Genomic DNA, 23,015 nt, shown 5'->3' with positions numbered 1-23,015 from the left:
AAACTGGTTCCCAGAGGGGAGGTGGTGGGGGTTGCTGGGGGAAACAGGTGATGGGGATTAAGGAGGGCACTTGGGATGAGCACCGGGTGTGGTCCGGAAGTGGCGAATTGCTGTATTGTGCACCTGACACTAATATGACACTCTATGTTAACTAACTGGAATTTAAACAAAAACTTAGAAAGAAAAGAAGCATTGGGGAATTCCGGGACACCTCCAAGGAACAGGGACTTACTACTGCACGTTGTCCCAGGCGCTGAGTGTGGTGTGAATCATAACGCCCAGGAAGCCACCCGGAGGCATCAGTTTTAGAATCACCGCTGTTCCTTTGTGTTTTCAGGAACTCTAGGTTTCCGTTCTCAAGAACAAAAGCACACTTGGGCTACATGAGAAAACTACCTAATGCCAGATATCCTTTAACCCATTCTCATTCAGAAAAACTTCCGAAGAGCAAAGAAATACCTTAAAATACTATTGATCTTTGCCAAAACAAATCACTTTGTAGCACCGGTGGAGATGTTGGCCTCTGAAAATATAATCCAATGGCAAAAACCTAATTTGTTTTTAAATTTTTTTTACATTTATTTATTTTTGAGAGACAGAGAAACAGACCACAAGTGGGGGAGGGTCAGAGAGAGAGAAGGAGACACAGAATGTGAAGCAGGCTCCAGGCTCTGAGCCATTAGCACAGAGCCCGACGTGGGGCTCGAACCCACGGACCGTGAGATCATGACCTGAGCGGAAGTCGGACACTCAACCGACTGAGCCACCCAGGCACCCCCAAAAACCTAATTTTTAATGTAAAACCCTCAAAGACAATTATTTAAATGTCTAAGTAAATGGCAAACATGACCAAAACTTGTATTTAAATTTTTTATCTGAAACTTTGAAGACTAGAACTCATGTGGATTTTTCTGGTACATTGTTATTTTCAGAATAGAAGAATCTTTAGTTTTGGGGCACCTGGGTGGCTCAGTCAGTTAGGCATCCGACTTCAGCTCAGGTCATGATCTATCTCACTGTCGGTGGTTTTGAGCCCCACGTCAGACTGTGTCTCCCTCTCTCTCTCTGCCCCTCCCCTGCTCACGCTCTGTCTCTCTCTCTCTCAAAAATAAATAAATATTAGAAAAATCTTTAGTTCCAGTGTGGAAAATAAAACGTTGGGTGTTAGTAAGCAAGCACTTGGTTTGTAGATATTCCCACTGGAGGGAAGAGTCGCATTTTCTCAGAAGCCTCCTTTATGATAATTCATGAAAAGTAACTAATGGCTGGTTTTTAACTTCAGAGGATTGGCTTTTTGAAATCAATTGAAAAGCACAGATACATATTATACATTCTTCCATGTATGTACGCATATGTACATATTTTTTAAAAATATACATGCTTTTCTGAAGTATAAGGAATGCCGTACTCCTTTTGTAGTCATCCGAGTTTTCTCTTACAAGTGGGGCCAAGGGGGAGGTGTGGTGGGAATGGTGAGGCCTCTCAGTACCTGGGTCATCTCTGTGATGTAATGTAAACCTCCTTTGCGATCACGTTGGCCACGTGCCCAGCTCTGATCAGGGTGAACACGAATGGAAGTAATGACGTTCACCTCCCTCAGAGGGAGTTAAGCTTCCTTTCCCACTCTCCCTTTCCTAAGTATGCCTGGAGGGTGACTTTGGATCTGCTACCTGGCAGAGCCACCAAGACGGAAGCAGTGTGAGTCCGGGGTCACTGGGTAGAGTCTGACCTACCCCAAACTGTGGCATGACTGAAAAATATGCTTTTATTGTTAAGTCACTGAGATATGAGGGGTGTATTTGTTACTGCAGCATGAACTGGCCTACCCGACTGATACAGACTGAGTTGTCTGATTTGGGCTGTTTGCACTAAAGATCTAATATTTCGTGGGATGCCTGGGCGGCTCAGTCGGTTAAGCGTCCGACTTCGGCTCAGGTCATGATCTCGCGGTTTGTGGGTTCGAGCCCCGCGTCGGGCTCTGTGCCGACAGCTCAGGGCCTGGAGCCTGCTTCACATTCTGTGTCTCCCTCTCTCTCTGTCCCTCCCCTGCTCACGCTCTGTCTCTGTCTCTCAAAAATGAATAAATGTTAAAAAAAATTTTTTTGAAAAACCTAATATTTTGTGTCTGGTGTTTTTGTCAGCCAAGGAGAAACATTTATTTGTTATTCGTGAAAACATTTCTTAAATTTTATGAAAATTATATGAGGGATTTCAGCAGTTACTTTTTGCCATTCACTTTGGAATCGACCACTGTTTCACTTCTTACTTTGGAAGGTATGAGCTGGTGGTCTCTTAGATCTTCATCAAGGTAAGAGAGAGTCCAAATGAGCCATATAAGCAAAACTCTGGGATGATAACCATACACTTTATGATAAGCTGAAATGTTATTTGACTTTATTTTTGTTTGGCTCTTAATGTGACACTATTGCCCTGGGTTCTGTGAGCTAGTAATTGAGGAACTTTTTCACCTTTCCGAAGACTACACGTACCATGGGCTTCCTTAAGGTCCTCATCAAAGGAAGGCAAGACACAGATGGCTCATGGAAAGCCCTGAACCTGGAGTCTGGTGAGCCATCCCACCTTTGAGTTAAAGACAGCCATGCTCGTGGCGAGCATAGCATAATGTATAAAATTGTCAAATCAGTATGCGGTACACCTGAAACTAATATAACATTGTACTTCAACTATACTTCAATAATAATAATAATAATAACAATAATAATAATACTTTGCTATACTCATCTAGAAACCCCCTATAATAGGTTCTGGAGGATTGCCAATTAACGTTTGCATGCGAACTATAGAAGATATAATCACAACAACATGCTTCCAAATGAACTTTTTTCTCAAGAGGTTTATGAACATCTTAAGTGTTAAACTAATTACTACAGGAGTCTTGTCAGAGGGCTGTCAAAAAAAAAAAAAAAAAAAAGAACTAATTTAATCCCTACCAAACTTACTCTTTCACAAATGGAGGCAGGACAAAATAATTTTGTCTTCTGAGTACATTCATGTTGAGGTATTGGATACTAGAAGCATAATTCCTTTTTACTAAGATTTTTTTTTTCTCTTCTTTTCTGTATCCTTTTCATCACACAAAGCACCATTGTCTTTGTAGCTACCCTTTGGGGCCTTGACATTTATTTTTCTCCTTTCAGTGTATAACATCTCGAAACAAGTGCTTTGATCAGCTGCTCAGGGGATCACACGTCTGGAACAGGAGGGCACTTAGAAGCCTGTGCTCTTAGAGGCGCATTGATGTTGGAATGATAGGAAAAATAATTTCGTGGAGGGGTGCCAGGCTGGCTCAGTCTGTAAAGCATGTGACTCTTGATCTCCAGGTTAAAAAAAAAATAATTTTGTGGAAGGAACTTTCTTGTCTAAGCTCTGACCATTTTCATTACTGAAGAGGGATGCCTACACATATACACACATAAATCTGTATCGATAGATGGATTTGACTTCTTGCCTGTGTGGCTTTTTACTTTCTCTCTTTCTCATGTCTGTCACTTAGGAAGCGATTAGCTCAGGGGACACCCTACCTTCCCTAGCACTCCTTGTCCTGAATGAAAGAAAGGAAGCAAAAATCCTGATGGAGAAAAATATGATGATGAAGACAGGTGTGTGATTATATATGCGGGGGTATGAATTTATTCTGTAGTAAATTAGTGGTGCATGTTGGAGTACTTTAGGCTGAATGCACAAAGAAAACCCTATTAAGAAATCTGGCTTCAGGCCCATGAAATTATGGTCTGCTTTGTAAATCACTGTCAGAAGCCACTGAATTAGCAAACAAATCCGTACCAAAAAAACCTAGGTTCAAATCACCACTCAGCTGACTTCATACAACGTAACCAACCAGTGTTTCTGAACTTGGGTTCTCATCTCTAAATCAGGTCTAATGACATCAGTGCTACTGACCCAGTGAAATTGATTCCAAATGAAAAGAACAACCAGAAAAGCCACGACGAAACACGCAGGCAGTGCTCTGTGGGTATCATCAGTCTACCGGCCTTTGGAGGTTTGTTTTCTTTTAACTTTCTATTTTGAAATCATTATAGATTCATAGTAAGTTCCAAAAGAGAACGTGCAAAGTGGTCCCAGGCACTTTTCACTTAGCTTCCCCAATGGAAACTGCATGACTGCTGTATAACATCAAAGCCAGGAAACCCACATTGGTACCAGTCATAGAACTTACTCAGATTTCGCCAGTTTTATAAGCACTCACTTGTGTGTGTGTGTGCATGAGCGCGCGTGTGTGTGTGCACGTACTTCCAAAGAATCTTATCACATCCGTAGGTTTCTGTCCCCACCACTGAAATCAGGAGAAAGAACTGTCCCACCCCAAAGTGCCCCCAATCTTTGGCAACCATGAATCCATTCTCGAACTCTATAATTTCATTTCAAGAATGTTATATACATGGAATCATACTTTACTCGGCTTTCTGGGATCATTATTTTTTTTCACTCTGCATCATTCCTTTGAGATTATCTAAGGGACATATATCAATAGTTCATTCCTTTTGTGTATCAACAGTTGATTCTTTTTGTTGTTGTTGTTGCAGGGGTTTCCTTAGTACTCCATAGCATGGATGTACCACAGTCCTTCATTCAACTTTTGAAGGACTTTGGGGATGTTTCTAGTTTTTGGCCGTTCTGAATGAAGCTGCTGTGAGCGTTAGCATGCAAGATTTTGTGTCAACGTGCGTTTTCATTTCTCTGGGATAAAGGGCCAGTAGTGAAATAGGCGGGCCATATGACGGTTGCCTGTTTGGGTTTGAAAGAAACTGCCAAATTGTTTTCCAGACCGGCTGTACCGCTGTGCATTCTTACCAGGAATATATGGATGATCTAGTTTCTCTATATCCTTGCCAGCACTTGCTTTTTTTTTCAGTTTTTCATTTTAGTCATCCTGATAGGTCGGAAATGATATTTTATTGTGTTTTTAGTTTGTGCTTCCCTCGGGGCTATGATGTTAACTATCTTTTCGCGGGTTTATTTGCCATCTGTATATGCTCTTTAATAAAATGCTAATATTCTTGTTGGATTGTGTGTTATTTTATCCCAGAGTTCTGAGAGTTCTTTACATAGTCTAAACACAAGGCCTTTGTCAGATATACGGTTTGTATATATTTTCTCAAAGTCTGTAGCTTGTCTTTTTATCCTCTTAATAGGCGTTTTTGGCAGGGCAAAAGTCTATTTTTGATATTTTGAGGTTCGGCTTATTAATTTTTCCTTTATGGACTCTACTTAAAAAAAATTTTTTTACACATTTATTTTTGAGAGACAGAGAGAAACAGAGCATAAGCGGGGGAGGGGCAGAGAGAGGGGGGGACACAGAATCCGAAGCAGGCTCCAGGCTCCGAGCTGTCAGCACTGAGCCCGACACGGGGCTCAAACTCACGAACCACGAGATCATGACCTGAGCCGAAGTCGAACACTTAACCGACTGAGCCACCCAGGCCCCCCTCTGGACTATACTTCTGATGTCTAAGAACTCTGCTTAGCCTTAGGTCACAAAGCTTCACAAAAAATTGTTTTTCCAAGAAGTTTTCTAGTTTTCCTTATGGTTGTACTTTTCAAGTCCGTGATGCACTTTGAACTAATTGCTGTTTAAGGTGTGAGGCTTAGGTTTAAGATTTTTTTTAATGTTTTTATCAATGGCCTCTAGACATCTAGACACATTCTAGCCCGTTCTCTCCCTGCCTACTTTTCTACATTTCTAGACATTATTTCACATTCCTACCTTACATTTCATCTCTTTCACTCTTTCATTAGGCCATTTTCTTTTTTCTTTTTTTTTAAATTTTTTTTTTAACGTTTATTTTACTTTTTGAGACAGAGACAGAGCATGAATGGGGGAGGGTCAGAGAGAGGGAGACACAGAATCAGAAGCAGGCTCCAGGCTCCGAGCCGTCAGCCCAGAGCCCGACGCGGGGCTCGAACTCATGGACCGTGAGATCGTGACCTGGGCTGAAGTCGGACGCCTAACCGACAGCCACCCAGGCGCCCCTCATTAGGCCATTTTCAGTTGCTCATATACCATTCCTAACTTCCTATTTCCTTAATGATTGAAAGATTGTAATTACGTGGATATCCCCTACCATTGACCTAAGTCACGCCGATAATGTGATCATATGCTGATACGTTTGTCTTTCCCACTAGGAGCCCATCTTTCTCAAAACCCGGCCCAGGTTTGGCAGATCCTGTGGATACAGTCGTATTTGTAGAATTAAAAGGAGATGAGTTCTACCATTCTTGTATATGCTGGACGAGGGACGTGTTCACCTATGTGACCGTCTCTATTCAGATGCGACAAAAAAGATGTTTTGAACTGATTGGAGAGACCGGTAGCATCCCGGCAGGGTCACTCCTGACTGCTCACACCTGGGCTGTACAGGCTGGAACCTGTTATGAGGTCAGGATGGCAGCTAGGATTGCCTGGTGTTGGTGGTACATTTGATTCCAGGATGCTGTGGGAAGAGGCTGATGACGCACAAATGCTTTTCCAACTCATCTGTCTAGGATTCTGCTTAAAGCGTACCCCTCCACACAATGAGAACTTTGCAATTACATGTGTGTGCGCACCTATGTGTATATCACGTGCACACACAAAACGTACGTTGCTGTTCCCCAGAGTAGCCTCCAAGGTCTACCTTTCAGAAATCTCTTTTGCATTTAGGCTTAGATGCCCATCAATGAAGGGCTTCTGGCCGGTATATCCATTTCATTTTAGTTTCCTAAAGACCTAGTGCTCAGGTGATAACAGGGGCTTGAAGTTTCACAACATCTGTCTGAAAGCTCAAAAATGAAGGTCAGTACATTTCTACAGAAAAATCTTTTTAATGACTTAGGAAAAAACACCACACTTGGGGCACCTGGGTGGCTCAGTCGGTTGAGCGTCCGACTTCGGCTCAGGTCATGATCTCGTGGTTCGTGAGTTAGAGCCCCGCGTCGGGCTCTGTGCTGACAGCTCAGAGCCTGGAGCCTGCTTCGGATTCTGTGTCTCTCTCTCTCTCTTTGCCGCTCCCCCGCTTGTGTTTTCTCTCTCTCTCAAAAATAAACATTTATAAAAACAAACAAGCAAACAAAAACACACAGCACTTTCCTTCGTCTTGTGCCAGTTGGTTAAAATAACATGACTGACAAGAAATCAAGATTATGATCAGGATATGAGCCATCGTAAAAGGATAGATAAATTTTTTGGTGTTAAAGTATTTGGATAGGTTTGCAGTAGTACGATTGCAGCATTTAATTCTGAGCTCTGATTATGGGAGGACAGTAACACATACTCATCCCCCTCCACTCTGAATAATCTTTTACGAGATGATTCTATTAATAGTTAAGAGGATTTACAGGCTTAAACTGCAAGGATACACACAACACTGAGCAGGGAAATTGTCACTGTTTGGGGAAATGATGTTATCTATTGATAGACATCCACGCTTCGAAAATTCACCTTAAGAAACTGTGAATTTAGGAAAAACATCCCTTAGCTTCTTAATGTTCTTACATTCCTGCATTATTTTATCAGTTTTTTCTCAAGCAATTTCTGTAGAAAGTGGTCGATAATTTTTCTTTCATTACTACACGCGATATAATTTTTATTTCGGAGAAAAACATCTAAGCCACAATAGCCACAAAGCATCAATAGTCAAAAGAAACTATGGCTGAGTTTCCTGCCTTTGAAAACATTACCTCCTGAAACAAACAAATAATAAATAGGTAAGCATTTGTCTTAGTAAAGGGAAGCTGCATAGGTTGGAGAAAACTGGACAGAGAAGTTAATTAATTATCAAGGTTCTAGTTTTTCTCTTGGGGTTGGCTTGAAAACATTTTGATAAATTGTCAATAAGATAGAGGAATAGCTCACTGAGCCAAAGCTTGCTTATGGTTTTATAATCTTTCCAGATAAACCTTTTCCTTGTCAAGAAAGCATCATGGATGGTGGAGATCATCTTACCTTGACGTCACGCACAGCCTGGGGGCTTCCTTCATTTTCCATGGTCTGGTGAATATTTGCATTATATCCCTCAGCCCTAGGCAGGGGCAGAAATTGCTTCCACATAGATGGCCTGGAGAAATGTTTCTGGAGGCACTCTTGGTTGTCTTGGGAAGGACTGGGCATGTTTTTACAGTAAAGCTCCAAACGAGTCCTGCAGCCTGATTTTAACAACACTAGCCCAGGGTCCACTCTATTTCTCTTCGTTTGGCCAATGCTGGGCCATCCGTCAGTCAGCCAGGGAACCTCTCTGGAAAGTTACACTATTTGAAGCAAAAGGCTAATCTGTTTGGTGGATCAGCTGTTTATCCACGGTTCTTTCGTGTTCTATTCCAGGTAGAGCCTCCTATTTTGAATGTCTAGGTATGTTATGACTGCCCCCTACTGGCAGAAATATACTACTAATTCAAATTTAATCCTAAAATTGAAAGAAATGATTTAAGCGATCTATCGCTTAGGATATAATGATAAAATAGATTGCTTCGCCATATTCTGCATTAGTTGTGTGAGACACAGACTAGGGCCTGATAATCTTGGGCTATGCAGTCGAGAGACAGGTGGTCTGCCTTAATCTGTGTAGGTTTCTTAAAAGGTCATTTTAGCAGGAGTCAGTTTTGTGGCTAGAAATGTATGCTCAACTCATACCCAAACTGAAGCCCAAGGATTATTACACTTCTTGATTGGTGTCATGTAGGATGAAAGTGATTTTTCTTATGAGGTAACTAGTCATCTAATGATTAAGCCAAGAGTTGGCTTCTAACATCATACTGCACATTTGTAAAGTGTGTAAAGTGTATAAAATGACCCCAGGGCCCCAGAATTGGTATATGAAACAAACACAATCCCTATAAACATCTTGGCTTCCTTTTTTTTTTTTTCTTTTTGCAGAAATTGATGAATTGATTCTAAACTTCACATGCAGTTGTAAGGGACTTAGAATATCCAAAACAATCTCATAAAAAGAAGAGCAGAGTTGGAGGATTCACATTTCTCAATTTTTTTTAAACGTTTATTTATTTTTGAGACAGAGAGAGACCGCATGAACGGGGGAGGGTCAGAGAGAGAGGAAGACACAGAATTCGAAGCAGGCTCCAAGCCGTCAGCACAGAGCCCGACGCAGGGCTCGAACTCACAGACCGCGAGATCATGACCTGAGCCGAAGTCGGACGCTCCACTGACTGGGCCACCCAGGCGCCCCACACATTTCTCAATTTTAAAACTTACTATAAAGCCACAACAGATCAACAGAATAGAATTGAGTCTATAGGTAAATCCATACGTCTACTGTCAGTTGGGCTTTGACAAAGTGCCAAAATAATTCAATGGAGGAAAGAATTGTCTTTCCAACAAATGGTGTGGAACCCCTGGACAGCTCCAGGCAGAAGTTTAAGTTGAAGTTCTACCTCACACCACATAAAACATTAACTCAAAATGAATCCTAGACCTACATGTAAGAGCTGAAGCTATAAAACCCATTTTCTTAGAGGAAAATGTAGGGGTAAATCTTCGTGGCCTTGGATTAGGCAAAGCTTGCGTAAGTACAATATCAAAACTCAAGGCACAAAAGAAAAAGACAGGTAAACTGGACTTCATCAAAAAGGAAAACTTTGATTTTCTAAGAACATCATCAGGAAAGTAAAAAGATAACCCACTAGGAGACAATATAGAAAATCACATATACATAATAAAAGAATTTTATCCAGAAAATATAAAGAGGTCTTCCAACTGAAAATCAAAGGGGCACCTGGGTGGCTCAGTTGGTTGAATGTCCAAATTCGGCTCAGGTCATGATCTTGTGGTTTGTGAGTTTGAGCCCAGCACAAGGCTCGCTGCTGTTATGCAGAGCCTGCTTCGGATTCTCTGTCTTCCTCTCTCTCGGCTCCTCTCCTGCTCACACACTCTCTCTCTCTCCAAAATAAAAATTAAAAAAATTTAAAAAACCCCAGAAGTTAACTAAAAATGGGTGATGCGTCTAAATAGACGTCTCTCCAGAGAAGGTATACAAATGGCCAATAAGCCCATGAAAAGATGCTCAACATCATTAGCCACTAGGGAAAAGCAAGTCGAAATCACAATGATTTTACACGTAATAGGTTGGCTTTAATCAAAAAGACAGACAAGGACAAATGTTAGCGAGTATGTGGAGAAAATGGGACTGTCATGCATTTGCCAGCGGAAACATAAAATGTTGCAACCACTTTGCTAAACAGTTTGGCACTTCCTCAAAACGTTGGACATAATTACCCTAAGACCCAGCAATTTCCTCCTACGTGTCTACCGAAGCCAGAGAAGTGAAACGTGTGTTCACATAAAGGCCTGCATGGAAATGTCCAATAACTGGAATCAACCCACATGCCCATCAACTGATGAACCAAGTGAAGTAAATCTGTACAATGGAATATGACTCAGCAACAGAAAGGAATAAAGTTCTGACACAGGTTGTAACGTGGATAAACGTCAAAAACATGCATAGAAAAGCCAGTCACAAAAGAGCACATCGCGTGTGATTCCATTCATAAGAAAATGTCCGGAGTAGGCACATCTAGAACGTAGATTAGTGGCTGCCTGGGGCAGGAGGGTTTGGGGGAGAAATGGGGAGTGACTGCCAATGAATCAGAGGTTTCTTTTTAGCCTGACAAGAATGTCATAAAACTGATTTCAGTGATGGTTTCAGAACCCCGTGAATACCCTAAAAACCATTAAGTTTGTATACGTTAAATGGGTGGATTATATGGTGTGTGAATTCGATCTCAATGATGCTGTTGAACTTTTTATGAAAAGAGAGGCAACTGCTTCAAGCGACCAGATGTTTCAGCGCGGGTGCGGTACGTAAGTGTCCGGATGGTTCTGTTCCCTGGGGTCAGTTGAGTGAAGATATGGTTGAACCATATCACTGGTCTCGGTGGGGGTGGGGTCCCAGGACCTGATTCTGGACTCAGAATGAAAATAGGATAGGTGGTATTAGTTATCTCAAATTGACCTGTGCCGTTTTTGGAGCTGGAAGGTTATTTTGTCCTCCTGCCCGTGTTGTCTTTGTGCATTTTGTGCCTGGGGAAACCTACCTGAGATTTTCGGTGGTGTGTCCAGGGGCTCCATCCATGTAGTCCTGCAGTTGGGACCAGCCTCCCCGTCTTCACATCCTAGGGCCAGAACACATAGTCCTGAGCCGCTCTGCAAACCGAATCATTCACGTTTCTCTTTTTCTTTCATGCTGTCCTTTTGGTCCACCAGCATTTTTCTCTTGCTCTTTCATTTTTGCACACTCGATTTTTGGTGTCAAACCTTGGAGGAAGCATTTCTTTCTAACGTTCATGACGTTCTCCTTAGCATTTTCCCCATGCTTGTAAAAACCCTCGTTTCTGGAAACTTCTTTCTAGTTGATAGCCATTTGGATGAAAATTATTTCATCTTAAATCATGTTTGTTAATAATATTATCTAGGTGTGCGAATAAAACGCCTCACGCTCAGTTCTTGAGAGATCCTCGTAAACATTATTGTTTCATATTCAAGGAAGGGGTGTGTGTATAGGGGCACAGTAGCACCGATTGGCCTCCCCTGGGATTCTGTGTAAACCCAGTTTGCTAGAGATTGTAGCGAGAGGAATTTGCATGAAGAAAGAATTTTACAATCTGTCCAAGTTGAGTAAAGTACTTGTTGGCAAATTTTCCATTACTTCAAGAAAAAGGGCATCTCCTAAAGGGTCAATGTAACCGAGAGACCTGTGTCTAGGAAGCATAAACAGCTGAGAGAGTGGCGAGAGGAGGGAGATTAGTGGACCATTAATCTATTCGACTCCAACTTGGTCGTTAGCTCCTGAGAGAGGCAGAAAGCTGGTGGATTGACAGCCGATTGAGTAAATGTTCATGGAGATGAACGGATAAACCCTAAGCCCGGAGGAGCCCAGCCAACACTCTTCCCTCATGCAAGTGAGACTGATGATAGGCGGGTCCGGGGAAGGAAATCCTTACTGGGGTCCATCTCCAATTCCAGACAGTCCTGGAAGACCCAGACAGGGAACCTTCCAAGACTGCCCGAGTGGTCATAGCTCAGGTTGTGGATCCCGGCATTTGCTCTACTGGTAGGAGGATCTGCAGTCTTTGCTGTATGTCATGGATCCAAACGGTGACCTTGGTTTTCCTCCATTACTGTGCATTAAAAGCATTAGAAGAGTGGTAGAGGACTCACTTAACCGTGGATCGATAGCCTTAAGGATCCACACGTGGTCCAGATGCAAAGGCGTGCAAATCACTAAATGACCCTTGACTTTCAGCCAGATGCAATTACTGGAAAAGATTGTGGGTTGTTCGTTTAGAATGAGTGAATACATTCTCTCTCTCTCTCTTTCTCTCTCACCTATATATCTCAGAGAGAGAGAGAGACAGAGAGGGCATAGGCACACATGAGCAGAAGGGAGGGAGAGTGAGAGAATCCCAAGCAGGCACTGTGCTGTCGGTGTAGAGCCCAGCACGGGGCTTGATGTCACGACTGAGATTATGTCCTGAGCTGAAATCAAGAGTCAGACATTCAACCAACTGAGTCACCCAGGTGCTCTAAGAATGAGTAAATATGTTTAAAAAAATTAAAAAGTTTTTAAAAGTTTTTAAAAATTTTGAAAGTGCTTGACAAGAGCTTGGGAAAAAGGCTTTTATAGAACAGATGTGGCAGCAGAGCAAGGAAATCATGTGATTGGCTACAGCTTAGGCAGGTGACTAATTTGGGAAACCTTGTTGGCTATTTGTGATTGTTTAGCGTTATTGTTTATGGTACAAGTGCGTTTATAGGAATTCACCCTGGGTTACACGGGCTACCAAGGCATTAGAGGCAGCTTAGTCTAATGGCCTCCTTGGTTAATTAATTACTTTCACAATTCCCCCTTTTGGCCATTTTCTCGTACGTGATGGATTGATAAAAAAGTTTTCTATTAAGGACCCCTTCCCCGGTCACTGTCAGGGTTGAGGTTTTCGCTGTGAAACTCCTAGGTTATCATGTCAGTTTTATGGAAATTTTTACTATTCATTTCCTTGTTCATCTCATTTCTGTCCTCCCAGCTCAGTGAGACCATCTGATGTACTGTTGATGGCTACAAGCATGTGTTTAAGGCTTTTGAGAGATACTACTTAAAAAAAAAAAATTTAGTGTTTATTCTTTTTTTAAAATTTTTTCAAATGTTTATTTATTTTTGAGAGAGGGAAAGACAGAGTGCAAGCTGGGGAGGGGCAGAGAGAGAGGGAGACACAGAATCTGGAGCAGGCTCCAGGCGCTGAGCTACACAGAGTTCGACTTGGGGCTCGAACTCATGAACCATGAGATCATGACCTGAGCCGAAGTCGGACGCTCAATCGACTGAGCTATCCAGGCGCCCCTGAGAGATACTACTTTTAAGCAGACCTAACATAAACATAATTATTGTTGAAAAGTCCACGTATCAACTTTTACTTACAGCTATCCTATGCATTTGTTCATTTAAAAAAAATTTTTTTTTAATGTTTATTTATTTTTGAGACCAAGAGAGACACAGAGCATGAATGGGGGAGGGTCAGAGAGAGAGGGAGACACAGAATCTGTAGCAGGCTCCAGGCTCCCAGCTGTCAGCACAGAGCCGGACGTGGGGCTCAAACCCATGGACCATGAGATCATGACCTGAGCTGAAGTTGGAAGCTCAACCAACTGAGCCACCCAGGTGCCCCATTTGTTCATTTTTTTTAAAGATTTCTTTTATGTTTTATTTTTAAGTAATCTCTATACCCAACTAGTAAACCTAGGTAGAACTAAAGTTCTATGTTTGCCTTATATTTAATGTTGATAACTCTGAAGACATGAATGTTTTCATTAAACCAACCAAACTTAGACTAGCTTTTATATACCAAAGATGATCCCAGATCATGTGAACTTGAGAAACATTTGGGTTAGTGTCTATATTTCCGAGACGATACTTAATTTTTATGTAAATACTTAATTTATTTTTCTTTAAGCCAATTAAATAGAGTGTCTTTACGAATTAATTTTGCCAATACCATCTGGAGTAGAAAAATCACACATATAACACACACACATGCACACACACACATAGAGAGGGAGACATAAATAAACATATAGCAGACACTTTTTAAATTTTAGCTATGAGACAAGTCTAATAACACAAAACTCGCTAGTTTCCAAAAGAACTGTTGGATCCAAATTGTGTTTCTGGCAGTTGGAGTAAATCAAGATTACTTGCTCTGGTGACTAAAACTTCTTACTAGTGTTTGTGGAGAGGATTTATGATACTTCCAGTTGCTTTTTGTAAATAACTTTTTGAAGAGGCAATTTTTAATTCATTTAGTCTCTTAGAAGCTTCTGCATACCAATCAAAAGATGTATCCCATTATTTTGGGGAAGTGTCCTTTTTCTCTAGGGCACCTTGCAAATGGATAAGGTTATCTAGGTTAAAAGTTCTCGACTGTGGCCACTGTAATTCAAGATTATCTTTGGTAAGGTTCACCCACTCGTTCAGACAAACGTATGTTCTGGGATCGTAATTTTTCTACACGTTCTCAGCCAGAGTTCTAGATGGAGGAGCCCCAGACTCTTTGGGCTGGGAGGAACCCATTTTGTTTTACTGTGGACCGAGTCTGGAAAAAAGAATGCTCAAATAAAGCTGGAGAGCTCACAGTGCGAAAGCGGCAGAGCTCAGATCTGGGAGGAACCTTCTGCACCCTCAAGGAAAGAAGTGGTCACGGTAGACTCTGCAGGTATCCGTGCCTGATTGCTCCCCGAGGGCCACCAAAGGTCTCCTTTGGATCCTGTTTCTGACACCGGAACTCTAAAAAGACAAACGGAGGCATACTAACATTTTGAGGAGTTTATCTGAGTAGATGTGGATTCGAATCCAGGGAGTGCCAAAGCAAACGTGGTTAGGGGTGCCCCGGGAACAGGGGTTGGGGGAAAGGCTTTCATAGAGCGGAGGCAGAGGCGAAGCACGGGAATTATTTGCTTGGCCACGGCTTAAGCCGTGGCCTCATTTAAGAAAACCTAGTTGGCTGTTTTGATTCCTTGCTCTCAAATTTTGTTGCCTGGAAGGATACAAGTGCATTTATGGGAATTGACTCTGGCTTAGGTTTCGGTTTGCTCACGTAGGCTACCGACGCACGATAGCCATCTGGGCCTAATGGCCTCCTTTAACAATGGCTATTAAGGTTACAAACTGTGGAGGTTCAACTGGCTGACACGTGCCCTCGAAACAAATCGGGGAGTCAGGCAGCAGTCCAGGCAACGCTTGGCCGTGCTCTGTTTCCTACCCTTTGCCTCCTTCTAATTAGGATCTGTATTTCTAAGGGTAGCAACTCAATGGTGGTCCTTGGAAGACAGGCCCACCTCAAACCCGGGGAATCTGTGGATGTTTCCTTATTCAGAAAAGGGTCTTTGGCAGATAAGTAATTAGGCGAAGGCTCTTGAGATCATCTTCAGGTGGGCCCTAAATCCGATGACAGGGTCCCCACAAGGCACAGAGGTGGAAGCAGCAGTGTGACCAGGGAGGTCGAGATTGGAACACTGCAGCCACCAGAAGCTGGAAGAGGCAGGGACTGGATTGTCCCCCCAGAGCCTCGGGAGGGAGCATAGTCCTGCTGACACCTTGATTTGAGACTTCTGGCCTCCAGGACGGAGAAAGAATACACTTCTGGAACTTCTGGGGTTTTTTAGCCTCCAAATTTGTGACAATTTGGTACAGTGGCCCGAGGAAACGAATACCGTCAGAAGTCCTTTTCTCAGTCCGAAGCCGTGTTTCTCAACTTTTTCCTTCATTTTTGCCCCATCCAAGAGAGACCAAAAATGAAGCTACAATTTAAAGTGAATTTAGTTTCTCCCTAACAAAAGAAGTTAAATACTGAGAAAATTTTGGTAGACAGGGTTGAGTCAGTATGGGTCTCAGAACATTGGAATGTCCATGTTTTTTCTCAACCTCAAGGACCATTTTGCTACCTTGAAGACAATATTATGTCCCCAGTTTCCATTGAAAGTACAAGGTCTAAAAATATAGGAAATGACTAAAAAGGAGAAAATTACTGGGGAGGGAAGCATTGACACTGTAGACAGAAATCAGTGGAAATTTAGGCCGACTAATCTTTTTTTTTTCTTCCTTATTCATTTTGAGAGAGAGAGAGAGAGAACCTGTGCGCACAAGTGGGGGAGGAGCAGAGAAAGAGAGAGAGAATCCCAAGCATGCCCCACGTTGACAGCACGGAGCCAATGGGGGGCTCAATCCCACGAACCCCGTGAGATCAAGACCTGAGCTGAAGTCAAGAGTTGGACACCTAACCACGATTAATCTTTTGTTTTAAAAAAGGTATATTTGGAGAAAAAGCTATTAAAAAGTCAGCTTGTGACCTCTTGGTCAACTTCCAAAAGTTTCCTGAGAATAATAGTTATTAAAAAGAACATTATATTGCAGGCAAACTTTGATAGCAGTGTAATAGAAGAATATAGAGAAATGTTTAAGTTTACATTAAACAGTGATTGAATGATATAGATAGTGTTATAGGTAGGTTCTGGACTGGGGCTTGATTGATAGTTGGGGTGATTAGCGGAGGAGAGCCAAGAGGGCACTCCTGGTATAAGGAGAGAGGTGGAGTGAAGGAGAGGACACGAAACCTATCAGGTCTCTTAAGCTTGTGATAACAGTTGAACTTCCCAAGGGAAGTAATGGTGTTGGGTCCACATTGCAGGGAGCATTGAATGCTAGACCAGGAAGTCTAGATTTTCTTACACGGGAAATAGGGAGGCAGTACATACTCTTCATCAATGTTTATGTCCTAATCTCTTCTTTTTATAAGGACACCAGTTATATTGGATTTGGGCCCACCCTAAGGACCTCATTTTAACTTAATCACCTCTTTAAAGACCCTACCTCCAAATACAGTCACATTCTGAGGTACTGGGGATTGGCACTTCGTCATCCGAATTTTGGGGGGAAAGACACAATTTGGCCCAGAGCAATAGTAACATAAATCAATTTTATGGCAGTGGTTTAACTTCTTACATCTGCGTTTTCAATGTATTTCCCCCAGGAATAAATACAAATTCAATCTTTTAATGTTTTGATTTTCTTCCTCTATCTGTACTCTTGACACATTGATATGAAACTTAGATATTTTCAGACTCAACGTACAAGAAACTGATGATAGAATAAAATTTCTTACTCTCTCCTCTAAGCTTTACAATTAATAATTAATGAAATTAATGTTAATTAATTAATACATTAATACATAAATAATTACATAACAAAATATATATTTTATATATGTAATATTGTTATTACATAACAAAATAATATAATAATAAATAAGTTAAATAAATTAATAAAATTAGTGTTTTCAACTATTTGTAAAAACGTCAGCTTACTATATCCTTTGTTCATATGTGTTAATCAAAGATATTTTATTATAATGAAAATAACCTACATTGAATTCCTTGATTTTGATCGAGTTTAATTTTTAGTTAATTCATTGACGTATGAAAATTACCCATGGAATTGTCACCTGTTCTGGTTTATGATTTTCTCTAGTCCGACCAAAAATATATATACAGAATATGCTGCAGTTTGAATAATTTCTAGATCTACCAATGACATTCAATTCCTTTCTGTGGAATGACATTAAGCATTCATTTTTATGATATCTTAAAGTATGATATTTAAAAACTATCTTGAAAATGAAGCCCTGGACCCCTTTTCACTATCAGACCTAATAGGATAATGAGGTGTGTTGATGTGGGTCGGTGAAAGCCCTGTTTATCTGAGTGCCTCAGAAAAAAAAAATAATAATTCTGCATGAATAAAGTGAAAAATTTCTTGATTTCTCTACTTGGTTTACTTTGAAACCTGGCCAGTGAATAAATACATTCAATTGATGGTAGTGAGAAGTCATCCTTATGAAATTTTAGGGAGGTTATAGTCCGGATATTAGCTCCTTGAGATATGCAAGAGAAGTTAAGGGGTGCCTGGGTGGCTCAGTTGGTTAAACATCTGACTTCAGCTCAGGTCACGATCTCACAGCTTGTGGGTTCGAGCCCCACGTCGGGCTCTGTGCTGACAGCTCAAAGCCTGGAGCCTGCTTCCGATTCTGTGTCTCCCTCTCTCTCTGCCCCTCCTCCGCTCATGTTCTGTCTGTCTCTCAAAAATGAATAGACATTAAAAAAATTTTTTCTATCTATCTAATCTTAAATTCCACTATAGGGAACATACAGGGTTATATTAGTTTCAGGTGTGCTTAAAAGCAAGGCCCAAAAGGATTAAGCTGTGGGTAATGTAAGTATGTTCTGGAACAAAACTCAAGAATAATGATAGAAATAAAAAAATACCCTGGCACCCAAGTAAGTAAAATCCACCAGTTCTGGCATTTAATACAAAATAACCAATACCTTGTAAATTGTAAGCGTTCACATTCTCTCTCTCCCTGCACTGTGTGTGGACACAGTGAGAAGGTGGGTACCTCCAAGCCAGAAGGAGACACCTCACCACTAACTGAATGGCCAGCACGTGTTCTGGGACTTCCAGCCTCCAGAACTGTGAGAAATAAAGCCCTGCCGTTTAAGCCACTTGGTCTGTTGTATTTCATTTTGGCAACGTTGGCTGACAAATAGAGTTTTCTTTTTTTTTGCTATTTAAAAAAATATTGCACGAAAAATCCTTGCACATTTATCTTTGCACGCTCATACTGATAGTTTCACAGCAGACGTTCCTGGAAGTTTGATGGCTTGTTTATGGCATGTGCACCCGTAACACTGGAGTAGATACTTATGCTATTCTTTCTGGCAGGGCCTCTTTGTGTTCAAATGCGCCACAATGATGTCCTTCTGTAATGGTAAGGCCATGTATTCCCGCCACAGCCTAGAATGTGCCTTCATATTTGGAGTGACAGATCAATCAGATACAGATAGGCATTCTTCTGCTTTCTCCATAGGAGCACCACTGACATTTTTGACTAGAAAATGCCTTGTGTGTGGTACTGTGCTGGTATCCCTCCCCAATATTCATCATCCGTAGTCCCTGGGCATCAAATGCCAGAAGAACTCCATCCCTAATCATTGCAGTAAGCCCAAAAGTCCCACAGAGTTTCAAAGACCCCTGAGGGGGTTCCTTTCTCCACTCTCAGAAGCTCTGAAACATGTATCAAATTTAAAATATTATAATTAATGTTGTATGTAAGTGATGAATCACTGACTTGTACTCCTGAGACCAATATTGCACTGCATGTTAACTAAAATTTAAATTAAAAAATTTAAAAAGTAAAAAAAAAAAATACTATAAAGAAATAGTTTTGGGACTTAGAGCTTTGTTACCAACGAAATTTTTTACTAAGCTATTATTGTGGTTAGTATCTGCAATCTTTCTTTGATTCCAATTCCACAATTTTCTTAGTAAGCAAGTCTTTGATTAATTTCGGCTAGAAGCTCGCATATAAACGGACTCAATCTATAGCATCAAATTTATTAAAAGAAAATTTCAAGTAAGAAGAACAAACACAAGGAATATCCATGTACATTATTCAGATTGAAAAAGTTTAACACTTTGCAGTATTAAGTAGAGTTTTTAAAAAAAACTTTAGGGGCGCCTGGGTGGCTCGGTCGGTTGAGTGTCTGACTCTTGATCTCGGCTCAGGCCATGATTTCATGGTGTGTGGGTTTGAGTTCTGTGTCTGGCTCTGTGCTGACAGCATGGAGCCTGCTTGGGATTCTCTCTCGCCTTCTCTCTGCCCCTGCCCTGCTCTCTCTCTCAAAATAAAACTTAAAAAAAATATTTTACTTTAGAAATACAACATAGATACGACGTAGGGCCCCTCTGAACATTTATTCCACCAATTATACTAGTGTTTATCCTTTACTCTATGTTTGTGATAGGCAGAATAATGGCCCCCTAAAGATTCTACTTTCTAATCTCCGGAACCTGTCAATATGTTAGCTTACATGGCAAAAGGGAAACATGGTGACATATGTGATTAAAGTTAAGGACCTCGAGATGGGGAGAGTTGCTTGCATTAGCCAGGTGGGCCCAATCTAATCACATGAACCCGTAAAACCAGAGAACCCCTATCAGCTGTGTTGACTGAGTCTCAGAAGGCGTTGTGACGTTGCTGACTTTGAAGGTGGAGGAAGGAGGACATGGGCCAAGAAATGCAGGCAGATTCTAGAAACTGGAGAACACCGGGAAATGGATTGAAACCCACGTCAGGCTTCTGACCTGGAGAACTGTAAAAGACTAAATTTGTGTTGGTGTAAGCCAGCAAATTTGTGATAATTTGTTAAAGCAGCAATAGAAAAATAATACATTATATCCTGTTACTATGTGTTTATTCACAGTGCTTTAAAACTTGGCCGAAATTTAACATTTTTAGTAAAATGTCTTGGTTATACATCCCTCTGAGTGCTAATTACATATAACTCACTCTTTGCAGTACTGAGTAGTATTACTCATTATCTTAAGACAAACAGGGTAGTTGAGGCCCGGACTGGGGCAATCTTGCTCAAGTCAGGATTGTCAAATTTGCATTTTCAGTAAACACAAAGTTTTTAGTATAATTGCAAATACTACGTGAAATATTATTTGCTCAATCTGCAACCCGAGGGCAACGTAACTTTTGTGACCCACGTCTCAGCATCAGTTTCATATTTAAAATCCGAATAAGAATGCCTGCTTCATGGAGCTGTTAAATCCACGTGGAAGTCCATCTATTTAAAAGCATTAAAGGAAATATTTCAAAAGAACGGCGGTTAAGATTAAGTTTCGGCCTGATTCTCTGCCTTGGGCTGGGGTCCTCGACCGCCCCCAAACGGGGCTCGGGGTTTCCGGGCGGTGGTCCCCACGTGCCCACCTGCTCCCCTCCCTCTGGAGGGGCCAGCCTGGGCACAAGCTCTGCGTCCCTCCGGGGCCTGTGTCGCCGGTCGCGCGGACTCCGCCAGCCCACCTTGAGCGAGCCCCCCCCCCGCTAAGCGCAGTGCGGCTCCCTGAGCTGTTTTGGATCCTCCGGGCTTCCGGCTTCCGCCTTCCGGGCTGTCACGTGCCTCCGCTCACGTGACCGGCCCTGCTGTCATTCCGCTGCCGCTCCGGCTTCTTTCCACCTGGGCCGCCCTCAACGTCTGCTGGGTGCGGGGACGTCTGCCCTTGCCGGGGCCGCTCCGGCTGGAAACCCCGCTCGGCTCCGACTCGGCTGGCGCCCCCAGCCGGGCGGCGCCCCCGACGGCCCACACCGCCGCGTCCTCCTCCCTGCTGCCTTCGCGTGCGTTGTCGGGTCCCCTGGATTCGCGAAGTAAGCCCGCAGTCGCGCCGTTTCGTCTCCCGCCCCGGCCGGAGGGAGGCGACCCCCTGCGCTTTCCCCAGCTTCTCTGGCGCCTGCTGCTTTCTCGCCGCGCAGGCCCGTCCAGCCCTCTTGCGGCCCCGGGCTTCCAGATTTCTGTCCTTCCAGGCCTCAGCTAGGTTTACGGAACTGGAGCTTCTAACCCGCGGGGGCAGGAATGGGGGGGGGGGGAGGACAGGTATACTGTATACTTTCCCCAGGATTGGGCCTCGGCCTCGGCCTGCTGCAGGTTCGAGTTGTTCGGGGACCCAGAGGGCCATCCGGAAGCACCTTCACCTACCCCGGGGGAGGCCGCTGCGCCTGAGTCCGCTCGGTGTTCAGGGTTCCAGCCTGACCCGGCCAGAGCCAGTTTTCCCTCCGTCCTACCTGTGTGTATTGCTTGGGTTGTTTAGGCAGCAAACCCTCAGATGTAGAGATTAAGTTCCAAACTGACTAAGGTTATTGGGATTGCAGAATAGAATTTTGGGTATGGTTTTAGCTTCTTTGTGGCCGTGGCAGCGAACGTCTGTTTTGTGAACCAAAACCTGTATATTTCGTATCGAGAGAAAATCAGGCCTGAGCATTTACGCGTAAATTTGGAAGGGAGAATTACGTGAAAGCTCATTATTGTAGGTAGTTGTCACCAGACCAGAATCCCATTGTTGCTTGTACCTAAATTGTAATTGGTATTTGTTCCAAAACTTCCTCCCCAAATTGATTTTGAAAATACTCTGAACTTTGGTTGAAGAAAGAAAATTACATTCCCACCTTAGGGTTTTTATTTTTATTTTTTTATTTTTTTATTAAATTTTTTTTTTAAGTTTATTTATTTTTGAGACAGAGAGAGACAGAGCATGAACAGGGGAGGGGCAGAGAGAGAGGGAGACACAGAATCGGAAGCAGGCTCCAGGCTCTGAGCCATCAGCCCAGAGCCTGACGCGGGGCTCGAACTCACGGACCGCGAGATCGTGACCTGAGCCGAAGTCGGATGCTTAACCGACTGAGCCACCCAGGCGCCCCCCACTTTAGGGTTTTTAATTTGAATGAGTAATTTTACAAGGCACTTGTAGCAGTTTTTTTTTTTTTTTTTAAATAATGATGCTTCAAAATGATGGTTAGTAAATGTAAAAATAAATGGTCTTCTCTCTACCGTACAGGTTCTTATTTTTTTCCGTGTCAGGAGAAACTTGTTCCCAGTCGTATACATTTAATCTGTATTCCTATTTTATTGAAGCCAGACTTCTGATGTTACTTTGAAGAACTTAAAAAGAGTTACTTTGAAAAACCTTGCCGCAAGATTAGTGCCAGTAATTAAAAAACTTTTCCTGGAAAAGTAAAAATCTTTAGAGAACACTTTTATGGAGCAGGGCGTAATTGGACAAGTTTTGAAATCTAATGATTTTCATACTTAGGACATCTAATATATTTAATGTTTGAGTTGAATGGGGAGAATAAGGCGATAACGATGATGTTAATAACAATAATAATGATAGCAGTAGTTGTTAAAAAATGGTAACACCTCGTATTCTCATGTTACTTTGCCTCAAAATTGCAGATCTGTTGAAAAAACATCCAAGATCATAACATTTAGATGACCAAAATGGATATCCGAGGTGCCGTAGATGCTGCCGTTCCGACGAACATTATTGCTGCCAAGGCTGCAGAGGTTCGGGCAAACAAAGTGAACTGGCAGTCCTATCTTCAGT

The 23,015-nt window shown here is 42.2% G+C and overlaps 2 protein-coding genes across 5 annotated transcripts in view; one reads left to right on the top strand and one right to left on the bottom strand.

Moving 5' to 3' along the window:
* RGS20 (regulator of G protein signaling 20) overlaps window positions 1-8,337 on the bottom strand; it is an 86,004-nt gene extending 77,667 nt beyond the window's left edge. The window contains exon 1 of one of the 2 annotated variants that reach the window (XM_019435239.2): window positions 7,964-8,337. In XM_019435239.2, coding sequence (XP_019290784.2) covers window positions 7,964-8,128 — 165 coding nt within the window. In that variant the 5' untranslated portion in view covers window positions 8,129-8,337. The remainder of the gene's footprint in view (window positions 1-7,963) is intronic. The other variant, XM_019435240.2, reaches the window with a different exon arrangement.
* A 12,705-nt stretch (window positions 8,338-21,042) lies between these two features.
* ATP6V1H (ATPase H+ transporting V1 subunit H) overlaps window positions 21,043-23,015 on the top strand; it is a 110,773-nt gene continuing 108,800 nt past the window's right edge. For 2 of the 3 annotated variants that reach the window (XM_019435247.2, XM_019435246.2), the window contains exons 1-2: window positions 21,045-21,282; window positions 22,865-23,013. In XM_019435247.2, the coding sequence (XP_019290792.1) occupies window positions 22,901-23,013 (113 nt within the window). In that variant the 5' untranslated portion in view covers window positions 21,045-21,282; window positions 22,865-22,900. Of the gene's footprint in view, window positions 21,283-22,864; window positions 23,014-23,015 lie in introns of all 3 variants that reach the window. The other variant, XM_019435248.2, reaches the window with a different exon arrangement.

This window comes from Panthera pardus, unplaced genomic scaffold (assembly GCF_024362965.1).
Source record: "Panthera pardus isolate Hobbes unplaced genomic scaffold, ASM2436296v1 HiC_scaffold_7, whole genome shotgun sequence".
NCBI lineage: Eukaryota > Metazoa > Chordata > Mammalia > Carnivora > Felidae > Panthera > Panthera pardus.
Note: the sequence above shows the minus strand (reverse complement) of the source record. Positions and strands in the feature narration are given on the sequence as shown.